This window comes from Salvelinus namaycush, chromosome 6 (genome assembly GCF_016432855.1).
Source record: "Salvelinus namaycush isolate Seneca chromosome 6, SaNama_1.0, whole genome shotgun sequence".
NCBI lineage: Eukaryota > Metazoa > Chordata > Actinopteri > Salmoniformes > Salmonidae > Salvelinus > Salvelinus namaycush.
In genome coordinates this window covers 35,370,394-35,393,028 of record NC_052312.1, presented here as the reverse complement: position 1 = coordinate 35,393,028, position 22,635 = coordinate 35,370,394, and the positions used below count along the sequence as shown (strand labels likewise).

At 42.9% G+C, this 22,635-nt stretch overlaps 1 protein-coding gene and 3 pseudogenes across 4 annotated transcripts; 2 read left to right on the top strand and 2 right to left on the bottom strand.

Annotated features, from left to right (window-relative positions):
- Window positions 1-1,949: 1,949 nt before the first annotated feature.
- Window positions 1,950-5,763, top strand: LOC120049914 (annotated as a pseudogene).
- Window positions 5,764-5,767: 4 nt separating this feature from the next.
- Window positions 5,768-8,904, bottom strand: LOC120049913 (annotated as a pseudogene).
- Window positions 8,905-9,154: 250 nt separating this feature from the next.
- LOC120049351 (nuclear transcription factor Y subunit beta-like) lies at window positions 9,155-12,396 on the bottom strand. 4 transcript variants are annotated; one of them, XM_038995611.1, is made up of 7 exons: window positions 12,277-12,396; window positions 11,547-11,643; window positions 10,942-11,072; window positions 10,258-10,455; window positions 10,053-10,131; window positions 9,782-9,861; window positions 9,155-9,692 (listed from the first exon to the last, which is right to left on the bottom strand). In XM_038995611.1, the coding sequence occupies exons 2-7, from the start codon at window positions 11,641-11,643 to the stop codon at window positions 9,660-9,662; spliced, it is 618 nt and encodes a 205-aa protein (XP_038851539.1). In that variant the 5' UTR covers window positions 12,277-12,396; the 3' UTR covers window positions 9,155-9,659. The 4 variants fall into 4 exon arrangements, with proteins under 4 accessions (XP_038851539.1, XP_038851541.1, XP_038851538.1 ...); XM_038995613.1 differs by having other exon boundaries at window positions 12,302-12,376; XM_038995610.1 differs by lacking the exon at window positions 12,277-12,396 and adding an exon at window positions 12,064-12,228.
- Window positions 12,397-14,254: 1,858 nt separating this feature from the next.
- On the top strand, window positions 14,255-20,686 carry LOC120049088 (annotated as a pseudogene).
- The last annotated feature ends 1,949 nt before the right edge of the window (window positions 20,687-22,635 follow it).

The window sequence follows — 22,635 nt, the reverse complement described above, 5'->3', positions numbered from 1 at the left end:
CATAAACTCCTCTCTCTTTCTCTCTGATAGTTGTTCTCTCTCTCTCTCTCTCAATTCAATTCAATTCAATTCAAGGGGCTTTATTGGCATGGGAAACATGTGTTAACATTGCCAAAGCAAGTGAGGTAGATATTATACAAAAGTGAAATAAACAATACAAATTAACAGTAAACATTACACATACAGAAGTTTCAAAACAATAAAGACATTACAAATGTTATATTATATATATACAGTGTTGTAACAATGTACAAATGGTTAAAGCACACAAGTTAAAATAAATAAGCATAAATATGGGTTGTATTTACAATGGTGTTTGTTCTTCACTGTCTGTTCTCTCTCTCTCTCTCTCTCTCATAAACTCCCCTCTCTCTCTCTCTCTCTCTTTCTCTCCTCTCTCTCTCTCTCTCTCTCTCTCTCTCTCTCTCATAAACTCCTCTCTCTCTCTCTCTCTCTCTTTCTCTCTGATAGTTGTTCTCTCTCTCTCTCTCTCTCTCAATTCAATTCAATTCAAGGGGCTTTATTGGCATGGGAAACATGTGTTAACATTGCCAAAGCAAGTGAGGTAGATATTATACAAAAGTGAAATAAACAATACAAATTAACAGTAAACATTACACATACAGAAGTTTCAAAACAATAAAGACATTACAAATGTTATATTATATATATACAGTGTTGTAACAATGTACAAATGGTTAAAGCACACAAGTTAAAATAAATAAGCATAAATATGGGTTGTATTTACAATGGTGTTTGTTCTTCACTGTCTGTTCTCTCTCTCTCTCTCTCTCTCTCATAAACTCCCCTCTCTCTCTCTCTCTCTCTCTTTCTTCCTCTCTCTCTCTCTCTCTCTCTCTCTCTCTCTCTCCTAATGGATGTGCCGGAGCACAACGACTTTATCAACGTTGGTAAGGAAGAAACTGCCATTGGGAAACACCAGTGTCTAGATCCCAAAAAGGTGAGTATCTGCATTCTGTTATTATCCTCTGCTTGAACAATATTCTATTCAACGGCATAAATAAGGGGGTGAGGAGAAAAGGGTGGGAGACTTGATGGAGGGACATAATTCCTTTTAGTCAAAATTGTAATGGAAAAGCAAATCATATTTGACACATTTACCACAATGTAACCCTGTGTAACAGCTGACTACATTGCTGTGTGTCTGTCTGTATGCCTGTATGCCCGTCATTGACGTTGTCTGTGTGTGTGTCTTGTTACGTACCTCTCTCTGGATGGGAACAGTCTGAACACAGCTGATCTGGTCCGTTTGGGGAAAGGCCTGTTCAACATCAAGGTATGATGTAAAGAAGACTATGCTTCATCATAGTCCAATCAGACCGTTATCAGCCGTGCTGGCGGACTGGTGTCGGTTAACATTTGAACTCCTCTGTTTTGCCACCCAGCTGACCTGCGAGGCTGAAGGGAAAGTCAATGAAGCCAGAGAAGTGATAGAAACCATCATAAAAGAAAACCGAGGTATGTATAGATAGAATATATAGCTATAGATTAATAGAATATATAGCTATAGATTAATAGAATATACAGCTATAGATTAATATAATACATAGCTATAGATTAATAGAATACATAGCTATAGATAAATAGAATATATAGCTATAGATTAATAGAATATATAGCTATAGATGAATAAAATATATAGCTATAGATTAATAGAATATATAGCTATAGATGAATAAAATATATAGCTATAGATTAATAGAATATATAGCTATAGATTAATATAATACATAGCTATAGATTAATAGAATACATAGCTATAGATAAATAGAATATATAGCTATAGATAAATAGAATATATAGCTATAGATTAATGAACGTGTGATTCTACATGTGTTTATATGTCTCTTCTGTATATCTGTGTGTTTTTCCCTGTGGTTGTCTATGGTGTCAACACAGGGTTTGGGAAATTTGCCCATACGCTCATCCCGAAGGATAAGCTCATGTAAGTTGTTTATTATCTAGCTGGAAAGAACTAGTCTTTTTCCATCTGAATAAACATTGTGCGCTAGATCTGTTTGTCAACCACTAACTGTCAGAATAATTTATTGACAGTGTGTGTGTATGTGTGGGTTTTTTGTCTTCAGGGAACTACAGGCGAATCTGATTCGTTCTCATAGTGCTGGTGGGTTACCATGCTTATAAAACCGAGTATATGTCATTATAATACCTTTATTTCCAAGGGACAGATCAGGCCTGTCCTTGACTAAATTGCACCCCTGGTGTTCATATTGAAATACTTTTTGGTGTGTGTGTGCGCGTGTGTGTGTTCGTGTGCGTGCGTGTGCGTGTGTGTGCAGGAGTGGGCCCCCCCATTGAGTGTAGAGAGGACCCGTATGCTACTGGCTCTGAGGATCAATGTTCTGGCCAAAGGGTACAGTGGCGTCTCCATGGAAACGGTCCAGGCTATGGTCAAAGCCTTCAATGGTAAACCCAGTCCACAATAACATGAATAGAAATTCTGATTCATCAGTTTGACTTACTAATACCAAGCGTGAAATCTGTTTGTGCATGTGTGTGAGTGTGTGTTTGCATGTCCTGTCCAGGTACATTGTGCTTGTGTGTGTTTGTGTGTGTGTACCTGTTCACATGCGTGTGTGCGAGAGAGTGCACATGTGGTGCACACTGCGCAGAACATCGGAAGAATTATCACTGTGAATCATTGTAATGTTGTATCATGTATTGTTTGTTTGTGTCAATTCATCCCTAAGGGATGGGCCGCCAACTGGTGATTTAACACGAAAATAAAATGTCATTAATTCATCTATTTATTCATTCATGCATGCATGCATTTGTGTGTGTTTGTGTGTGCGCGTACGTGTTAATTCAAACATTTAAAAAAATATATATGTATATATGTGTGTGTGTGACAGATCTTTCCCTCTACTCCCCCAGCCTGTCGTGGGTGCCAGAGAAGGGGACGGTAGGGGCTACTGGAGACCTGGCCCCCCTGGCCCACCTCACCCTGGGCCTTATGGGAGAGGGCAGGATGTGGTCGCCTCAACGTGGCTGGGACCACGCCAAAACAGTTGGGTTACCCACAATACCTCTCTCTCTCAACCCAAAGACACACCTCAGATTACCAACATGTTTTTGTTAGATGAATGACTGAGATAAAATGTATACATTAAGGCCCCTAACTCGTTTCCTTCGTCTTTCTTTCTCCTCTCCTTTATTCTTTCTTTCCTCCTTTTCCAGATACTGGTGTCATGGACTCACACCTTTGGTACTGAAGCCTAAAGATGTACAGTGTTAGAGCTGTAGCAATAGGAACTCTCTTGTTTTTACTATTTGTTATTTTTTCTATCAGGCATTGATTAAGTAGTCTTGCATACTGATTATTGATAACTGAGTTAGATGATATCATATCTGGGATATAATCGCAGTAGATAGTGATGTCTTTGAGGATCAAGTAAGGAAGTAAGTGTTTCATCGTACAGGGCATCGGTCTGATCAACGGAACTCAGATGATGTCATCTCTGGCGGCGGAGGCAGTGGAGCGAGCTGTGGGCGTGGCCAGGCAGGCTGACATCATCGCTGCCCTCAGCCTGGAGGCCCTGAGGGGCACCACCAAGGCCTTCCACAGCGGTCAGACACACACACACACAGTGAATTGTTGGAGCTTTGACGCTATAAGAAGTTACCCGTTCCATTCCATTGTGAACTGGTTTGTTCTGCCCTTCCAGACATCTATGCAGTGAGGCCACACCTTGGTCAGATAGAGGTGGCTCTGAGACTCCGCTCTCTACTCCACTCTGACGTCTTCCCCTCCCAGATCTCTGGTAAAGTCAGGCAGGCGAAACACACACACACACACACACACACACACACACACACACACACACACACACACACACACACACACACACACACACACACACACACACACACACACACACACACACACACACACACAAACAGAAACAGAAACACACACACTCAATTCTTGTCCTTCTTAACATTTTGTGTCCAAATGAAGATGTTTACTTTGGTGGAAACCTTAACAGTGCTGTTTTGTCGTTTCCTGTCTCTGACTTCCTTTGTTGTGTTTTCCTGTAGAATCATAGGACATGTGACCGTGTCCAAGATGCATACACCCTCCGCTGTATCCCACAGGTAGAATGTGTGCGTATGTGTGTTACAACTCTTTGTACCCCTGCAGTGAGGGGCTGGAGTGAACTAACCCTAGTACCAGTGTTTATTTGTGTCTCTCTCCTCTCTTGTAGGTTCATGGGGTAGCTAACGACACCATAGCCTTTGTTAAGATCATCCTCTCCACTGAGCTCAACAGTGCCACTGACAACCCTGTATCCTCCCACTGAGTTACATTGTTATATTTACTTGAAGACTTAATGTCTTTCTTTGATCTCCTTTTAGACCCCAACTGTGATTATATAAGTTCACCACAAGGGGGAGCCCTTGGTTTCCTGTATACAGTTTATATTAGAGACTCATAATGTTGTCCCAAATACGAAACCTTAACTCTCCTCCAGCTGGTTTTTGCAGAGCGAGGTGAGACTATCTCTGGGGGTAATTTCCATGGAGAATACCCAGCCAAGGTAGAGTCACAGACAAACAGATTCACTCCATACAATAAACTCCTCGGTTCCTTCAGTACTGTTCCCCCTCTTTCCTAGACTGGTTATAGATATGCTTGTACTGCCTTACCAATGATCACAGGAGTTAGCAAGGCAACACAAACTGATCTGGGACAAGGCTAACCCTCTCTCCCCCCAGGCTCTAGACTACCTGGCCATCGGGGTCCATGAGCTGGCCAGTATGAGTGAGAGGAGGACAGAGAGGCTGGTCAACCCCTCCCTCAGTGAGTTGCCTGCCTTCCTGGTCCAAGACGGAGCCCTCAACTCTGGCTTCATGATTGCACACTGCACTGCTGCCGCCCTTGGTAGGTGGGTGTGTGTGTTTGTTCAAACAGAAAACATTAGTGTGTGTTTGTGTCTCTGCTCCTCTGCAGTATCTGAGAGCAAGGCGTTGTGCCACCAGTCCTCCGTGGACTCCCTGTCCACCAGCGCAGTTACTGAAGACCACGTCTCCATGGGGGGCTGGGCCGCTAGGAAGGCCCTGAGAGTGGTGGAACACGTAGAGCAAGGTAACTCATACAGTACAGTCACATGGCATTAGTGTGTGATGTGCTCGTCCCATCAAATATCATGCATACAGAATTAACCCTGGGAAGAAAAAGGCATCACTGCTTTTTTTTTTTTTTTGGCCATAGAGCTGCTCGCTGCTCGCTGCCTGTCAAGCCCTGGAGTTTCTCCGCCCGCTCAAGTCCACTACCCCTCTGGAGAAAGTCCATGAGCTAGTGCGTTCTGTTGTCAGGTGAGAATGTGGAGCTCCGATTCGAGTACTGCCCAATGTTGTTGTTCTGGAAAGGTGTGGGGGGAGTTCTACAGCACATCAGTTTATTCTTGTTTCCCATCAGGCCTTGGGATCATGACTGTCAAATGAGTCCTGACATCGAGGCTGCTCACACGCTCCTCAGGGAGGAAAAGGCAAAAGACTCACCCCATCTCAGTATTAGATTCATCATTCCAGCTAATTGATAACGAGGCTGATAGAAATGAACTTCTCTGTTTGTTTCTCACCCGTGGCCTTCTCTAGGTGTGGGAGGCGGTTCGGCCATACATGGACCAATACCGAGACAGGCTCGGACTGAAACCACTCCCACTGGATGACTAGGATATTTTTATAAAAATGACTCAAGTATTTCTTACTTCTACTGTATGATTCCAAATGCAGGATTCAAGTTTATTAAAGGTTATTAGAGATATACAGTGCAAACAAGAAATGAGCTTAAAAAACAAACATATTGCTTATATTATCTCAGGATAATCCTCTGAAATGTAACTCCCAGATATGAATCATACCTTGTTATGATCCTGGAGAGATGTTCTCATATCTAACAAGGCTGGTGGACCCAAACAACCACAACCAGTAATTACATTACAGTGAAATATTCTCCCGGGTATATGACAACAGACTATGATTATTCTACATTTACTAAATATACTAGTCATTTAGTTCAGTTTAGAACTCAGTCTGTGTGATTGACAGGAGAGATGATCAGAGGGACAGAGTATTCACCTTTATCATTGCCAGGGCCAAGGAATGGATAGAGTTTCTCAGTGAAGGTGTAGCCAGTGAAAGAGTAGATATGAGACCTGGCCTCCACATCATAAAAGGAGACCTGACCCTCCTCATAATCCACAAACACCCCCACCTTCTGGGGCTTTTTTCTCAGGTATAAGGGGACACGGGGGAAGGTACAGGCTGAGTACTTACACTCATCCCTCAGGACCACAGCCCAGAATCCATTAAATGGGCTCTTTGTGGCCCCCCCCTTCCTGTTGATGGACTCTCTGGCCACTCCTAAAGTCCATAGAGTTTTCACCTGAACATTCACCTCATAGTAAAATCTCCCAGAGGAGAACCCCTCCTTTCCTAGGACATTTAAAGCTCTATCAAACCTCTTTGGATTATAACGTTTATTAAGCCGTATGCCTCCATGTTTCACCTGTTTCCCATCCTCAGACATGATGAGAGAGGGATGTGCTGTATCAGGATCCAGAGTCACATCCACTGCATACTGCTGAATCCTCTTCAGTTTGACTTCAGGCAGCTTCTCCATCTCTTTATTCAGTGTCTCCTCCAGTTGAGACACAGCTCTCCTAACAGTCCCCACACACAGATCACTGTGAACACTGATCTCAGACCAGTCTCTGGTGTCTGGAGGGGTGCAGAGGGATGGAAAGCTCTGGAGGAGGTGGAGGTGGTCCTCAGTGTGTGAGAGCTGCTCCACCTCAGTGCTTCTCCTCTTTAGCTCAGTGATTTCCTGCTCCAGCTCTTTAATGAGCCCTTCAGCCTGCCTCTCTGCTGCTTTCAGCTTCTTCTCAATCACCTCAATGAGCTCAGCCTGGCTTCTCTCAATGGAGCGCACCAGAGCAGTGAAAACCTGTACACTGTCTGATATCTCTCTCTCTCTGCCTCGCTCTTGCTGAGATCTACTGAGTGTTTGATCTCCTGAACCTTCTGCAGTCTCTCCTGGATCATCTGCTGCACTTCTGCCTCAGTCTTCCCCAGCTGAACCTTCTTCTCTTCATACTCTTCCTCTAGAGGGACAGTGTCATGAGTCATGTGGTCTGCTTTCAAGCACAAGACACAAAGAAACATCTGGTCAGTCCTACAGAACAGCTCTAGAGGTCTGTCGTGCTTCTTACACATCCTGTCTTCCAGGTTCTCCACAGGGTTGATCAGCTTGTGTCTCTTTAAGGCTGCGACTCTCTGATGAGGCTCCAGATGAGTCTCACAGTAAGAGGTCTGACACACCAGGCAGGACTTCAGGGCCTTGAGCTTCATCCCAGTGCAGATGTCACAGGATAATTCTACTATCATGGCAGAGCATTGGTCCGGGCTGCTGGTAGCTTTCACTTCAACTGTCTGTCTGAACTGAGCAGCCATCTCAGAAATTAAAGTGTTGACGAACAGATCTGGTCTCTTATCAAATGTATTTTTACACATGGGACACTGGCACAGGACATTGCTATCCCAGTACTTTGTGATACAGGCCTTGCAGAAGTTGTGTCCACATGGACTAGAGACTGGCTCAGTGAACACATCCAGACAAATAGAGCACAGGAACTACTCTTCAGACAGGAGACTGCTGGAGGTGGCCATATCTAGACAGAGACCAAAGGTGAAACCATAAACCATTTCCTGGAATCAGCCAGCTCTTGATAGTTTAAGCTTTAGAGTTGTTAACATTGCCTTATGGGATGATAGTAAATTATATTGATACATTATGTTAAAACATAGATAAAAGTCATAACCAAAGTATAAAATGTTTAACATATGCACAGAACAAAAATATAAATGCAACATGCAACAATTTCAAAGATTTTACTGAGTTACAGTTCATATAAGGAAATAAGTCAATTTAAATAAATGCATTAGCCCCTAATCTATGGATTTCACGACTGGGAATACAGATATGCATCTGTTGGTCACAGGTAGGGGTGTGGATGAGATTCAGTATCTGGTGTGACCACCATTTGTCTCATGCAGCGTGACACATCTCCTTCGCATAGAGTTGGTCAGGCGGTTGATTATGGCCTGTGGAATGTTGTGCCACTCTTCAATGGCTGTGCACAGTTGCTGGATATTGTAGGGAACTGGAACACACTGTCATATACATTGATCCAGAGCATCCCAAACATGCTCAATTGATTTCTGGTGAGTATACAGGCCATGGAAGAACTGGGACATTTTCAGCTTCCAGGAATTGTGTACAGATCCTTATGACATGGGGCTGTGCATTATCATGCTGAAACATGAGTTAATGGCAGTTGATGAATGGCATAACAATGGGCCCCAGGATCTCGTCACGGTATCCCTGTGCATTCAAATTGCCATCGATAAAATACCATTGTGTTAGTTGTCCGTAGCTTATGCCTGCCCATAGCATAACCCCACCTCCACCATGGGGCACACTGTTCACAACGTTGACATCAGCAAACCACTCACCCACACGACGCCATACACGTGGTGTGTATGGCGTCATATGGAAAATCTGTAAAATATTTCAGCTCATGAAAATGGGGACTAACACTTTACGTGTTGCGTTTATATTTTTGTTCAGTGTAATTAAAAAGGAAATGTGAACGGTAAATAATGTTATGCTTATCTTCAATTTAATATTTCTTAATCTCTTCTCACCTGTACAGTATGTTTGTGGATAATTTCTCTGTCCTTGGTGTCAAAGGGTAGGTGAGTCAGCGTGTAGTCTGAACATGTAGCTATTTAGTAGAGTTCTGAAGTGCTGGAGAGTTTGGACCCGTAAACAATATACTGTACATCTCTCTACTTCAGTTTCAGTTCAACAAAGTGACGTTAGTAATGCTCCTCCCCACCAGATACTGCTGTGTGATTCTCTTCCTGAAACAGTTAACCCTTTACATGTCTGAACTGTAACTGATTATCATATTGATTAAAACAGTATTAATTGACATCCCATACCGGGAAGAAATTAAATCTACTTTCACCCCTGGTTATTAGTCGCTATGATAAAATTGGTGTAATCATTCAGATGTGTGTAAAGAGGTCGATGACAACCAGAAGGTATTGGGTCATTTGGATTTTTATTCAAAGGATTTACGTCACATTAAAGCACATGGTACTAGTTTGTCCACTTAGAAAAGAGCTGACCAGGGCACCTCTCCTCATGGTTCAAAAAAGAGAGTGGGCAACAAATAAAGAACTTCCCATTCCACCTCCCAAACCTGCATAAAACAATCAATGTACAAAAACAAACTAAGTGGTCCGAATAGCATTAAAAAACAAGTATCCAAAACCGGTTGAAAGTTGCACTCCAAACCTTGTGGCACCTCATAACTACGTACTACATTTAGAGAACAGACTTGTACATTTACATGACAGGGTTGTGTCAACCACCACATCCCTTCCCACCCATAACAGCCCCCCTCCAAGACCTCCTGTCCATCTGACGATTGCCTTTGACCTTTTGACAGTGGGGTCATACGCTCAGCCTATGGTTAGCCTACGGTCGCCAGGCCTGTGTCTGTGCAGTCGATGGCCGCCGCGGTCAGAGCAGGCGCAAGGCCTCGTCATGAGAACTGGATCTGCTGGACGCCAGGAATCTACAGGAGCAGACAGAGGCAATGGAGAGAACGTTCATGGATATGTCGTAATGGTCTAGTTCTGGTTCAAATGTCTGATGTCAACTTACCTGTTGATATGAGGTGGTGTACACCATGACGTTCTGCTGTTGGCCGTCGGCTGTTATTATTCCGGCTGGCAGTTGATTCGCTGGAATGGAGGGAAGAGGACGTTACAAAACCGTCCACAGCACAAGACTATATTATGCCATTTAGCAGACGATTTTATCCACAGCGACTTAGTAATGCATGCATACATTTTACATATGTATGCAGGCATGACTGTAAAGCCTCTACTTTAGTATGAGATGACAAAATTGAGAACAGTTCTGAACCACTTACTGAAGCTATCGTCTGTAAGCTCCTCCCCCAGGCCTTCTCCCACCGACACACCTGGGATTCCCTTCTCCCCCTTCATCGCCTAGGAAACAACACATTGTGAGAGATTAAATAACATGTGATGTGCGATTGTGCGTTTGTTCATGGACACTTGGGATTTTGTGAGAGAGACTAACTGTCAGAGCAGAAGAAGTGTGTTTAGTCGTACCTCTCTGAACTTCTGCAGGTAGAGTTTGAGGGGCTCCACGTACATGTCGAAGCCCAGGGTTGACATGGCAAACAGGATGTCCTCTCCGTTGATGGTCTTTCTTTTCTCCTGGTGGCAGCGCTCACTGGCCTCCGACGTGATAAAGCTGATGAACTCGCTCACACACTCCTGTACACACTCCTTGGCGTCTTTCGCTATCTGTGAGACACACACACAATTTAGGACAAAGAGGAATAGGATGAGGCGAACGTTTGTGGGTCGTATTCACTTGGCACCAAACAGACTGAAAGCTAAGCTAACAAGCTTGCTAACTTTGTAAGTGTGTGACATCGTCACGGATTGGTTCTCATTCCATTTTTATAACACTCAATTCGATACGGACAAAACAGTACTGATTTAACAAAGGCTGTTCGTTTGGGAATATGCCGAAGAATGAAGGTAAGGGAGGAAAGAATCGGCGACGAGGTAAAAATGAGAACAAATTAGAAAGAGAGCTGGTATTCAAAGAGGATAGCCAAGAATATGCACAGGTGATTAAGATGGACTAGCTGAACTTGTCCAATAAGAAACAAATGTTTTTTCTGTTACTAAACATTTTACAATGGTGTGCATTTATGAATACGACAAGTCTTGCTCTCACACAGCCTACACACACACACACACACACACACACACCATGGTTACCTTCCCGGTCTGTGGGATGCCGTTCTTCATGATGCGTGCCACGTTAGCGATGGGGAGGTAGATGTCCTGCTCCCGGAAGTTCTCTTTCATGCCCCCGTCATCATGGTCGTTCAGACTCTCCTCTCCATCATCTTCATCACATGCATTATTATGTGGAAAACATGGATCATTAGGTACTGACACTGTTGCATTGAGATGTAGAGAAAGTGATAATGTAGTTGTGGCTGCTTTGCAGTGATGTATTGTTGTCTCTACCTTCTTGCCCTTTGAGCGGTTGTCTGTGCCCAATAATGTTTGTACCATGTTGTGTTGCCACCTTGCTATGTTGTTGTCTTATGTCTCGCTTTGTGTACTGTTGTGGTGTCTCTTGTCGTGATGTGTGTTTTGTCCTATCTTTTATTTAAATCCCAGCCCCATCCCTGCTGCAGAAGCCCTTTTGCGTTTTGGTAGGCCGTCATTGTAAATAAGAATGTTTAACTCACTTGTCTAGTTAAATAAAAAATAATGACACTACAGTACATTTTGATTTGGGGCATATTCAATTCATAATACACCCACACCTGGTTCCCCAATTAGGATTGAATTTATCAGCCGATGTCCCTTACCATCTTGAGACTGGAGTACATATCCTCCTGACATGTATTCTCCAGAGATGCCTAACGTTAGCTGGGAGGCGTCGGTGGTGGAACGGTCTTCTTCCATCTGGAACAAAGGACATGGTTTACTCAAATAGGTGAATTGTTGGAAGGCACTTACTGTTGACTGTCTAGCTAGCTAAACCGTGTCTAGTTTAGCTAGCTAGCCAAGTGTTCGCCAGGTTAGGTTGCTAGAAAACTGTTAGCTAGCATGTCTACCGAATTAGTTTAATTTCGCTGACCAAGTGAGTGGTTGTTTGCTAAATGGGAAGCTAGCAAGCTAACGTTAGCTAGCAAATGTTTCGTTCGAAATATAATTTCGACAAATGAAGCAATAGCTTTAGTTAGGTAGCAATTTGACCCTCACACATGTTGATTGACTAATCAACGACTATTGTTGCAACGAAACCACTCTGGATTCCTGGGTACAATTTCACGTTATATAGTAGCCACATTGGTTGTCTCGTTGCAAGCCCTCTCTGCTCACAATGAAATTCCATATCGGAATTTCGGCCTGTTCTTTGTGTCGAAAACTGAGGCAGGGGGACATGGCATGATATGAAGCTAATTAATCATTTTGACTACACTTCCTGCTCTCAAACTCCTAAACGCAACAAATACAAATTAGTCAGAGACGGACATTTCCATTCGAGCTAACGAGGAATTGGTTAACAATCATTGGCCGGAGCCAGGCACAAACCTGCAATGAAGCCCTGGTTGGTTACCTTCTCAAAACGGCCGTTGGTTGGACAGAAAATGGCTACAAAAGAACCAGTCCCAGCGCGGAGCTACGCGTCCTCCAAAAATACATTGCACTACCTCCCACGACCGCCAGGCGGCCGTTCTGTCAAAGTGTCACCCTCCACTAAATTACACCTAGTAAGCTATTCTACTACTCAAAAGCGACCCTCCCTTTCTCTGTGTGCATTTGTTACCATTTTATTGTTTTAAAGAAAAGCTTTGACTAATACAATGTAATGGTGATGTCATCATGCAGTATGTCCGTTATGGTTATATAAGAACAGGGTATTTTCATTACATAGCAGACCTAGTGCAAAATTGAATTGCATTCAACACACTTACTGATTGATTGAATATATTATTGTGTATTCACATTATTACAGTGTTATCACCACGAGTGAACATCAGCGCAGTACCTTTTGCGCATGCGTTTGTGTACTGTCCCTCTGACAGTAATCCAAAATCGGCACACTCGCTGACCGTCGAGTCAGAAATTTCAGCGAAACTATTTGGAAAAGTTGACCGCTATAACTTACTCCTTCCAGAATCATCTTGAAGGATAGAATATGCTTGATAGAACTTTCCAACAACACGTTCCGTTTGTGGGACTCATATTTTTTTTACATTTATTTACGTGTGTTGGTAAATTCATATTGTATGCTTCTCTTTGGATCCTGTTTCTCTATGAAATCAGATTATTAAAAAAATTATGTTGACCCATCCAATATTATGTATTTATTGATAATCAATAGTGTAATCAAAGATGGTAAAGAAATTCTGTGGTATGACGTTCACTCTGACTCATAAAGAAAATGTGCAGCTCTGTTTTATCCACCAGGTGGCTACATTGCACCAACATAAATTGAAATGAGGCAGTGCTGAACTGTAAACTTCACGAGTCCCAGTCGAATTGATTAACATAATATCATAAACGGTACAATGGTCTTTGCTTCTGCTGCTAATGCAAATGTTTGTTGCAAAATTCCCAAACTTGTATTTTTACACCCTTCAATATGTTTCACTCAGAGACCACATGCCGATCTAATTCGGACATAAAAGGATGTTTTTCTGTTGCAATAGAAGAGCTCCTATAACAATATCTGAAAGGTTGCAAAAATCTATGTGGGCACAACATAATTCTCGTTTCCACGCTGCCTGCACCAACTTTGATAGAAACACCCATAGACTGAAATGTTAAATCCTTTTAAAGATTCCTTTTTTTAAGAGGGCATAATGTCTTTCAAATTCAGAGTGAAACGAGGTGACACATTTTCTCAGGGGTTATTGGAGGAATTATACATGTGGTGTGCTAATATTCACCCAGAGAGACAAAGAAGCACACTTCAAAGAAGTCTCTTTGTGCTCAAGGTTGAGATTTAGCCTCATTTCCTTCTCTAATGGAAATATCAAACAGCTAATGCTTACAGTATGACTAGTATGGACCCTAATGCTCTCTGTCTCTGTACCTAGTATGGACCCTAATGCTCTGTCTCTGGACCTAGTATGGACCCTAATGCTCTGTCTCTGTACCTAGTATGGACCCTAATGCTCTCTGTCTCTGTACCTAGTATGGACCCTAATGCTCTGTCTCTGTACCTAGTATGGACCCTAATGCTCTCTCTCTCTGTCTCTGTACCCTCTCTCCTATAGGCTTATGATGTGGAGGACCTGACTGCAACAGATATCCCCTGACTGCTCTGTGTGTCCAGATCAAAGATGTATGGCAAGCTCATCAGCAAAAAATCCCATATTGGAGCATCAATGTAGGGTGACTAAGCTTGTCCCACTGAGGACAGGGTTATATCTCTCCAGTCCAGACCCATTCCAGCCTGGACTGGTTATAGCTCAGAGAGTGGCCAAGGTCCAACCCTGTGTCTGTTTACCATTAGGACTGTTTTGAGTCTCTGTGGTTATATAGCATGTGTATATCAGGGCTCTTCAACCTAGTTTCTGGAGAGCTACTCTACCTTCCTGTAGGTTTTCTTTCCAACCCCAGCAGTCTCTCCTCTTAGGTCTGAGGAGCACACAAGAGACTGGTCTGTCTTGCGGCAGAGAGACATGGAGCAGACAAGGCTGCCCTGTGGACAGTATGACTATGACCTGCTGGTCATTGGAGGGGGGTCTGGAGGCCTGGCTGTGGCCAAGGTGGGTCACTACTACTACATAACACCTACAGTACTGTCTGTCTGTGTCTCTTCCTGTCTGTCACTGATCTACCACCCTCTATGGATCTGTCTCACCTTCTCTTCGAGTCTTGCTCTTTTTTTGTGAGGAATTGTTCTTTTAATTAAGTTTCAAATTCAGAGAAACTCATTAATAACAATTATTTGAGTTTATTCCATTCTCCCCTGCAGTTTTTCTTAATGATCTTTCTATCTCGATCCCTATATGTCCGTTTGAATCTCTTTTTCTCCTTTCTGGGATTTGTACCCTCTTCAAAGGTCAGATATTCCCTATCTCTACCTGTAGTCAACCTGCATAAAGCTGTGTTAACCCCAATTGGCTGTGAGCCAGCCTACACACACTAACATGTTTAATCAGCATTCATCTGATCTGGCCAATGCTCACAGTGTGCCCAAGCATACTGTGATAATTATCATATAAATTGATTTTATGCTAATGGCATGAGCTGTTATATTCTGAAATCCAGAGGTAACTGAAAATGAGAGGAAGGAACTTGACAGTGGGAGGATTTGGGATTTTACTTTATCCGACTGACACCTCTTTTTACCCTCACAAACTTCTCTGTATTCCCCCTTTCTTTTCCCCCTTTTCTCTTTCAGGAAGCTGCTGGCTTTGGGAGGAGGGTGCTGGTCCTTGACTTGGTGGCTCCCACCCCTAAAGTCACTAAATGGGGTGTGTGATGCAGACAGTGTTTTCACCATATTGCCTATTCCTTTATTACATAATGTCATTTTGTGCTCAATCATTTTCTGAGTGGTTATTGACTTTTGCTGTCCGCCAGGTCTAGGTGGTTCCAGTGTGAATGTGGGCAGTATTCCCAGGAAGCTCCTGCACCAAGCCTCCCTGCTGGGAAAAGCCATCCAGGATGCCCGGAAGTACGGCTGGAAGTTTGAGGAACAGGGTGAGAGTTGGAGAGGGTCTGGGGCTGCAGTTACAGTGCATGATATGTATTTGGGACATCAGTTACAGTGCATGATATGTATTTGGGACACCAGTTACAGTGCATGATATGTATTTGGGACACCAGTTACAGTGCATGATATGTATTTGGGGCATCAGATACAGTGCATGATATGTATTTGGGACACCAGTTACAGTGCATGATATGTATTTGGGGCATCAGTTACAGTGCATGATATGTATTTGGGACATCAGTTACAGTGCATGATATGTATTTGGGGCATCAGATACAGTGCATGATATGTATTTGGGGCATCAGTTACAGTGCATGATATGTATGTGGGGCATCAGATACAGTGCATGATATGTATTTGGGACATCAGTTACAGTGCATGATATGTATTTGGGGCATCAGTTACAGTGCATGATATGTATGTGGGGCATCAGTTACAGTGCATGATATGTATTTGGGGCATCAGATACAGTGCATGATATGTATTTGGGGCATCAGATACAGTGCATATATGTATTTGGGACATCAGTTACAGTGCATGATATGTATTTGGGGCATCAGTTACAGTGCATGATATGTATGTGGGGCATCAGTTACAGTGCATGCTATGTATTTGGGGCATCAGATACAGTGCATGATATGTATTTGGGACATCAGTTACAGTGCATGATATGTATTTGGGACATCAGTTACAGTGCATGATATGTATTTGGGACATCAGTTACAGTGCATGATATGTATTTGGGACATCAGTTACAGTGCATATGTATTTGGGACATCAGTTACAGTGCATGATATGTATTTGGGACATCAGTTACAGTGCATGATATGTATTTGGGACACCAGTTACAGTGCATGATATGTATTTGGGACACCAGTTACAGTGCATGATATGTATTTGGGGCATCAGTTACAGTGCATGATATGTATTTGGGACATCAGTTACAGTGCATGATATGTATTTGGGGCATCAGTTACAGTGCATGATATGTATTTGGGACATCAGTTACAGTGCATGATATGTATTTGGGACATCAGTTACAGTGCATGATATGTATTTGGGACATCAGTTACAGTGCATGATATGTATTTGGGACATCAGTTACAGTGCATGATATGTATTTGGGACATCAGTTACAGTGCATGATATGTATTTGGGACATCAGTTACAGTGCATGATATGTATTTGGGACATCAGTTCTATTATAGTCTAGATATGTATTTTGTTCCATTGAATCAATATTGAATGTGTGTGTTAGTTATCATTCCGTCAAATGTTATCTTTGGTTATTTGCGTCCTACCCAGAGTTTAAATGTTAGTCGTTGATTAGATGTTTGTGTTGCTACGTGTTCATATGTTGCTATGTGCTATTATGGTCTGTAGTGTCCCATGGCTGGGGTGAGATGGTGTAGGCGGTACAACAACATGTGAAGTCTGTGAGCTTTGAGCTGAGGAGGGAGGTGAGGGACAGTGACGTCACCTACCTGAACGCCATGGAGAGATACTGGTGCCCCACACTGTACAGGTCAGCATGGGGGAGGGGCTTCTGGACAGGTGAGAATAATGGGAGTAGAGGGAGGTCTAGACAGTTGAACAGGGTGGTGGTGGGTGTTGTGTACAGCTAAGCATGAGGAAGCAGTTTGGATAGGGGACTTCAAGCAAGGATTCTCTGTGTTTCCTCATGTGATTTCGATAGTAACGGCACTGGTCAGTGATGTCATGTCACTCTGTGGCTGTTATCCAATCAGGCGACATATGTCAACGGGAGGAGGACCTATCGCACAGCAGAGACACTCGTCATTGCCGTGGGGGACGGGGAACAATACCTGATCATACCTGGAGACAGAGAGCACTGCATCACCAGGTTAGCATGCACACACACACACACACACACACACACACACACACACACACACACACACACACACACACACACACACACACACACACACACACACACACACACACACACACACACACACACACACACACACCACAAGCATAGAAGGAACATCTCTACCAACAGTCCTCTCACTCTTATTTCTCTCCCACTCTCCCACTCTCTTCCCCAGTGATGACTTGTTCTCTCTGGCCCACTCCCCTGGGCGAACCCTGGTTGTGCGGGGATCCAGTGAGGGACTGGAGTGTGCTGGCTTCCTGTCTGGTCTGGGGTTAGAGGTCACCGTCCTGGTGCGGTCACACCCGGTACCTGGGGTCGACCACAAAAGGGCGCAGAAGATTGAGAACCACATGCTCAAGTTCCTCCATCACTACACACGTACTGGAGTTGAAGTGTTATGGTGTCAAATATTGAGGAATTGCAAATAATGTAGCGTTTGTATATATATATATATATATAAATCTGTTAGGTTGAGCAGATTGAAGCAGGCAGTCTTCAATCTGTCTCCACAGATGGGAGGGAGACCTTTCAGGAAGATTTTAATATGCTGGGGTTTTACATCTACATTTTAAACATTTGAGTCATTTAGCAGACACTCTCATCCAGAGCGACTTACAGTAGTGAGTGCATATAGTTCTCGTACTGAGCACCCGTGGGAATCGAACCCACAACCCTGGCTTTGCAAGCGCCATGCTCTACCAACTGAGCCACACCGTCTCTAACTTAACACACTATTAGTTGTTCCCTCCCATGGAGTATTCTACCTGTGGGCTGTCAGAGGAGAACGCCATTCTCAAGTTTGGAGAGGACAATGTGGAGGTACACATGTACACACACACAACATACAACACACACACAGTAGTTATGTATTCTATGTCCTTTATTATTTATTATTGTTGTTTGCATTGTCGAGAAAGAACCTGCAAGAAAGCATTTCATTGGACGATGTATAGCATGCGTAACCAACCCGTACATACGACTAATAAAACTTGAAACTTGATCTCCTCTCTGTAGGTGTACCATAGCTACTACTGGCCATTGGAGTGGACGGTACTTAGAAGGGACAAGATGCTATGCTAAAGTCATCTGCCACATACCTGACCAGGTCAGCACTCACTTCATGACATGTGTTTGGGATTTTACGGCTTTACTTTAAATGTCTTTACTCTTTGAGGGCATTCTCTTTCCTCTAAAGCAGGGATGGGCCACTCCAGTACTCTGGGGACATCCCTAGAAAACACAGCTGATTAAACCAATTATTGGAGTCAGGTGTGTTAGCTGGGGCAAAAGTGTGACACCAGTCAGGCCCCGGAGGACTGGAGTTGCCCATCCCTGCTCTAGAGCAACACTTCTCCATGTTCATTCAGCTTTTGCCACCGTGTATAGGTGTATGTGTGTGTGTGTTTTCTGTATATTATAGTGTGTATGTGTATGTGTATGTGTGTGTTCTGTCACCTCCACAGGAGAGTGTGGTAGGTCTCCATGTGATGGGGCCCAGTGCAGGGGAGGTGTTCCAGGGCTTTGCTGTGGCTCTGAGGTGTAGTCTGATCAAACAGCAGCTGGACACCACCGTGGGATTCCACCCTGTTTGTGCCCAGGTCAGTACGCCAGTTTCTTTACCTCTCCATTGCAATAACTAATGTAAGGTGAACAATCTGGCACAAAATGGCCGCAGTACATTATCAAATGTCCAGCGGTCCCAGATCAACTGTCTCTGATGGTTTGCTTGCTACTAATGCTCCCTGTGTGAATTATTCATAGACTTACATTACAAACCACATCACACACAGTCCATTTCCTATAAGCTAGTACAGGATGGAGCCCTCAGCCCAATGTTCTGCTGGGCTGCTTTTCACTCTCCTGACACTTTGAAAACTTTCTTGAGACTTCAATAAACAGTTTAATGGAGTTTGTAGAAAACTTTAGTTTCCAACTGAGCAGGGAAGATGGGATTTGAGAAGTGTGATGTGGCACATTAATGGCTCACAGAGGTTTTATAACAGTAGTGCTGGGTGGGGTGGGGTTTTGTTTGGAAACTGTCTGAACTTCGCACACACACGTTTTCTCTCTCTTGAAAGGATGTTGAGTCTGTGTTGTTAAATGGCTATTAATTGTGTGTCTCTCCCTCAGGTGTTGACCAACCTGACAGTAACTCAGCATGCCACTGACACCATGACTGCTGAGGTTAGCCCCCTGCTGTCAATCACGGTTGCCCAAGGCAACGGTACAGATAGCATGGAGAAGCCTGTCAGAACATCCTCATTGTTGAGTGACAGGCAGCAGCGCAGCTATCAACCGTCCAATGACGTCTGAGTCCGGAGCCTGGTTGACAGGTGGGCGGGGACTGACACTGCTGCTGCTGGCCCTAGACACTGGGGTCACTTCCTGTTTACATGTTGTTGTTTTTCTTTTTTAAACTCTTTCTTTTGCCATATTAATGAACCAAACTTTGATATTAACCTGTGGAGGCACCTCTGACACCTTTCAGCTGTGAACTCTGCAGTCCATATGAATACTCATTAGTCTGTGACTGTACTGACTCAGTTTAATGGCTGCTGAGTAGCGATAAAGCCCTGTTTGAGCATTTAAATACTGTGGAAACACAGTTCATGCTTTTATGCAGAGTTCTGTACCTACGGACTGAAGGGATTTAAGTGCCATAATGTAACGTAATGAACAGATCGAGATTAAAGTATTATCAGAGTTAAGAAATATTCATTAATAAAATGCTCTTACTTTTAATGAAGGTAAGTGGTTCACATAGGGATACATTAACCTAAGACTACAATCTATCTGTCTTTTTCTCTCCCTCACTATCTCCATTTTGTCATTCTCTCTGTCTCAGTTCTGCAGGACATAGTGACTGACTTAAACACTGTGATGAATATTCACAGGGATCATTAGTAAGGTCTCTCATACTAATGGGAGGAGAGACGGGCAAAATGCTACAACACCTAGAATGATAGAGAACCCCCCTAATAAGTGTGCGCATGTGTGCATGTATGTGTTTGTGCTGCATCTCTTTAATGCAGACCTCTCTCTTTTATGCAGACACTTTTTTATCTGTCAGCACATAATCACCGGTATGTCCCCATGGAACATTGTAGAGGCATGCTTCACTAACGATTTAGTTCTTCTTGAGAAATATATTTTTTATTACTGCTTACAGTTCAGCTTGTCCTCTAGACAACCTTGCTATTTATTCATTATGCAGACACATTGAGCATTCAGAGACTGATGTACCAATAAGGGAAAGTACACCAGTATACAAACGCTATTAGAATATAATATCGGACAAGCCCCACATTTTTAGCAAAAAAATAATACACATTTTTTTTGGGGGGGGCTTGCCTGTTTTGCATGTTATTTTGGCATTAATATGTGTCACATATCAGTTTGCAAACAATGTAAAATATATATATATATATATATTTATCATTGAGTTAATAAAGGTACATACAAACATGGTCTCTTTTTTGTTTTCTTGAATAAGGCAGCTCCAAAATGCAGGTGTTTCAGCCTAGCTCAGTGCTTTCTGTGGTGGTGGGACAAGCCAGCAGAAAATACGGAGCGTTGCGCTATGATTGGCTCAGTGTTCTGTCACTCATGGTGACACTACTTCACCGTGAAGTCTAAGGGTAGACTTTGAAAATTCTAGCCCTTTGGGTGCTGCCACAGAGTTACATTAGAAGTGCCCATCCAAGAAGGCGCAAGGTCATTGGCCACAGATATAATATGGCCACATCATACTTTCAAAATCTTAGCTAGCAGTCATCATCATGAATCAAGTCGACAGTCTACTGGCAAATCCTTTTCAAACCTTGTCATATGAAGAGAAATAATGAAGAGAAATGATAGATAAAACAGATCGTGGTCATCGGGCTTTGGACATGAACATTACACAACAAGTTGGAAATCTCAAATTCGACAATGAGTGGTTTGGAAGGAAGTGAACACAGCACAACAAGGTGAGTCCAAAAATGTATTATATGCTGCTGCATAAATGATGTAATATGCCAGGGAGACATGTATACCGTAGCTAAGAAAGTAATACTAAGTGTATGTTGTATAGTAAGGTGTTAGTAGTACATGTGCTTCACCCTAATAATTTGGTCCCTTTTCCCCTCTTAATTTCGCCTACTGTTCTGACTTGGTGGTGCACATGTAGCCTATAGCCTGTTTTAGAGAAATGTAATCACTGAATTACGGATTGCCTCTTATCCGCTCGTCGTTACCTTATGCCATAGTGTGTACATCTCAATTGTCAGTAGAAACCACTTTTTTTTTTAAACAAGTCAGACATATCAGCTATGTTTTTAAAAAGGCAGTAAATAAGGCTGAATTAACTGTTTCGCTGCCAGACAAGGCTGCCAGATTGCCAGGTGTAGCAGTTGTAAGGTGTTGGGACTGCTGTTGGGACTCTGCAGTTGGGACAGCTTTATGTAGACTCTAACAGTTTGTGGGCACTGTACACAGCTTATTAACAATACACAGCTTATTCAAATAATCAAAGCTTGATGATGAGTTGATTATTTGAATCAGCTGTGCAGTGCTAGGGCAAAAACCCAAACTCTTTTCTATGACCACTTTGAGAAATATATCTGTCAACCATTGACACTAGGTGGTGCTATAATACCCATACCCATAGTATTGAGGAAATACCACATTGGCATAACGAATCCTTCTATGGCCTCTGCAAGACTGGCAAGGCAACGTCCAACGGGTAAAATGTGTCAATTTTAGCCATGTCATATTCAGGTTATACAAATATATTAAATTCATAACTCTCACTAGCCTGATTTGACAACATTATTTGATTGAAATTCAATTAACTCAATTGATTGGAGTGGATTTAAAATATCTAAATATGGTATTCCCATCACTGGACTTGAACAAGAACCATATATCTAATCTATATATGCGCGCAATTCAATTAGCTACGCACATTTACTCACAAACTGATCCACAAACCATTTTCGTACAAGAACGCCTGTTTGTACAGTAGCCTACGTTATGTAATCTCTGTTATAATGAACAGTTTCCCCATGTCTGTGTTATGTCAGCAGCATCGATCGAGTTCTCTGTTAGTGTTCGCCTGTTCTTGGTGTGAGAGGAATGTGAATTCATCCACACAGTACCTCTCTTACACAGTCACTCACTCAGATGGTGGTAATTAATCTTTCCATAAATAATCTTATTACAAGGGGGAAACACTTAGACATATTTAGACACATACAAAAATAAATATATAGCAATGTGGTATTAAATTCATTTCTCAGTGTGCGACGTGAGATAGCGGTTTTGTTTTACTCGTCTCCCT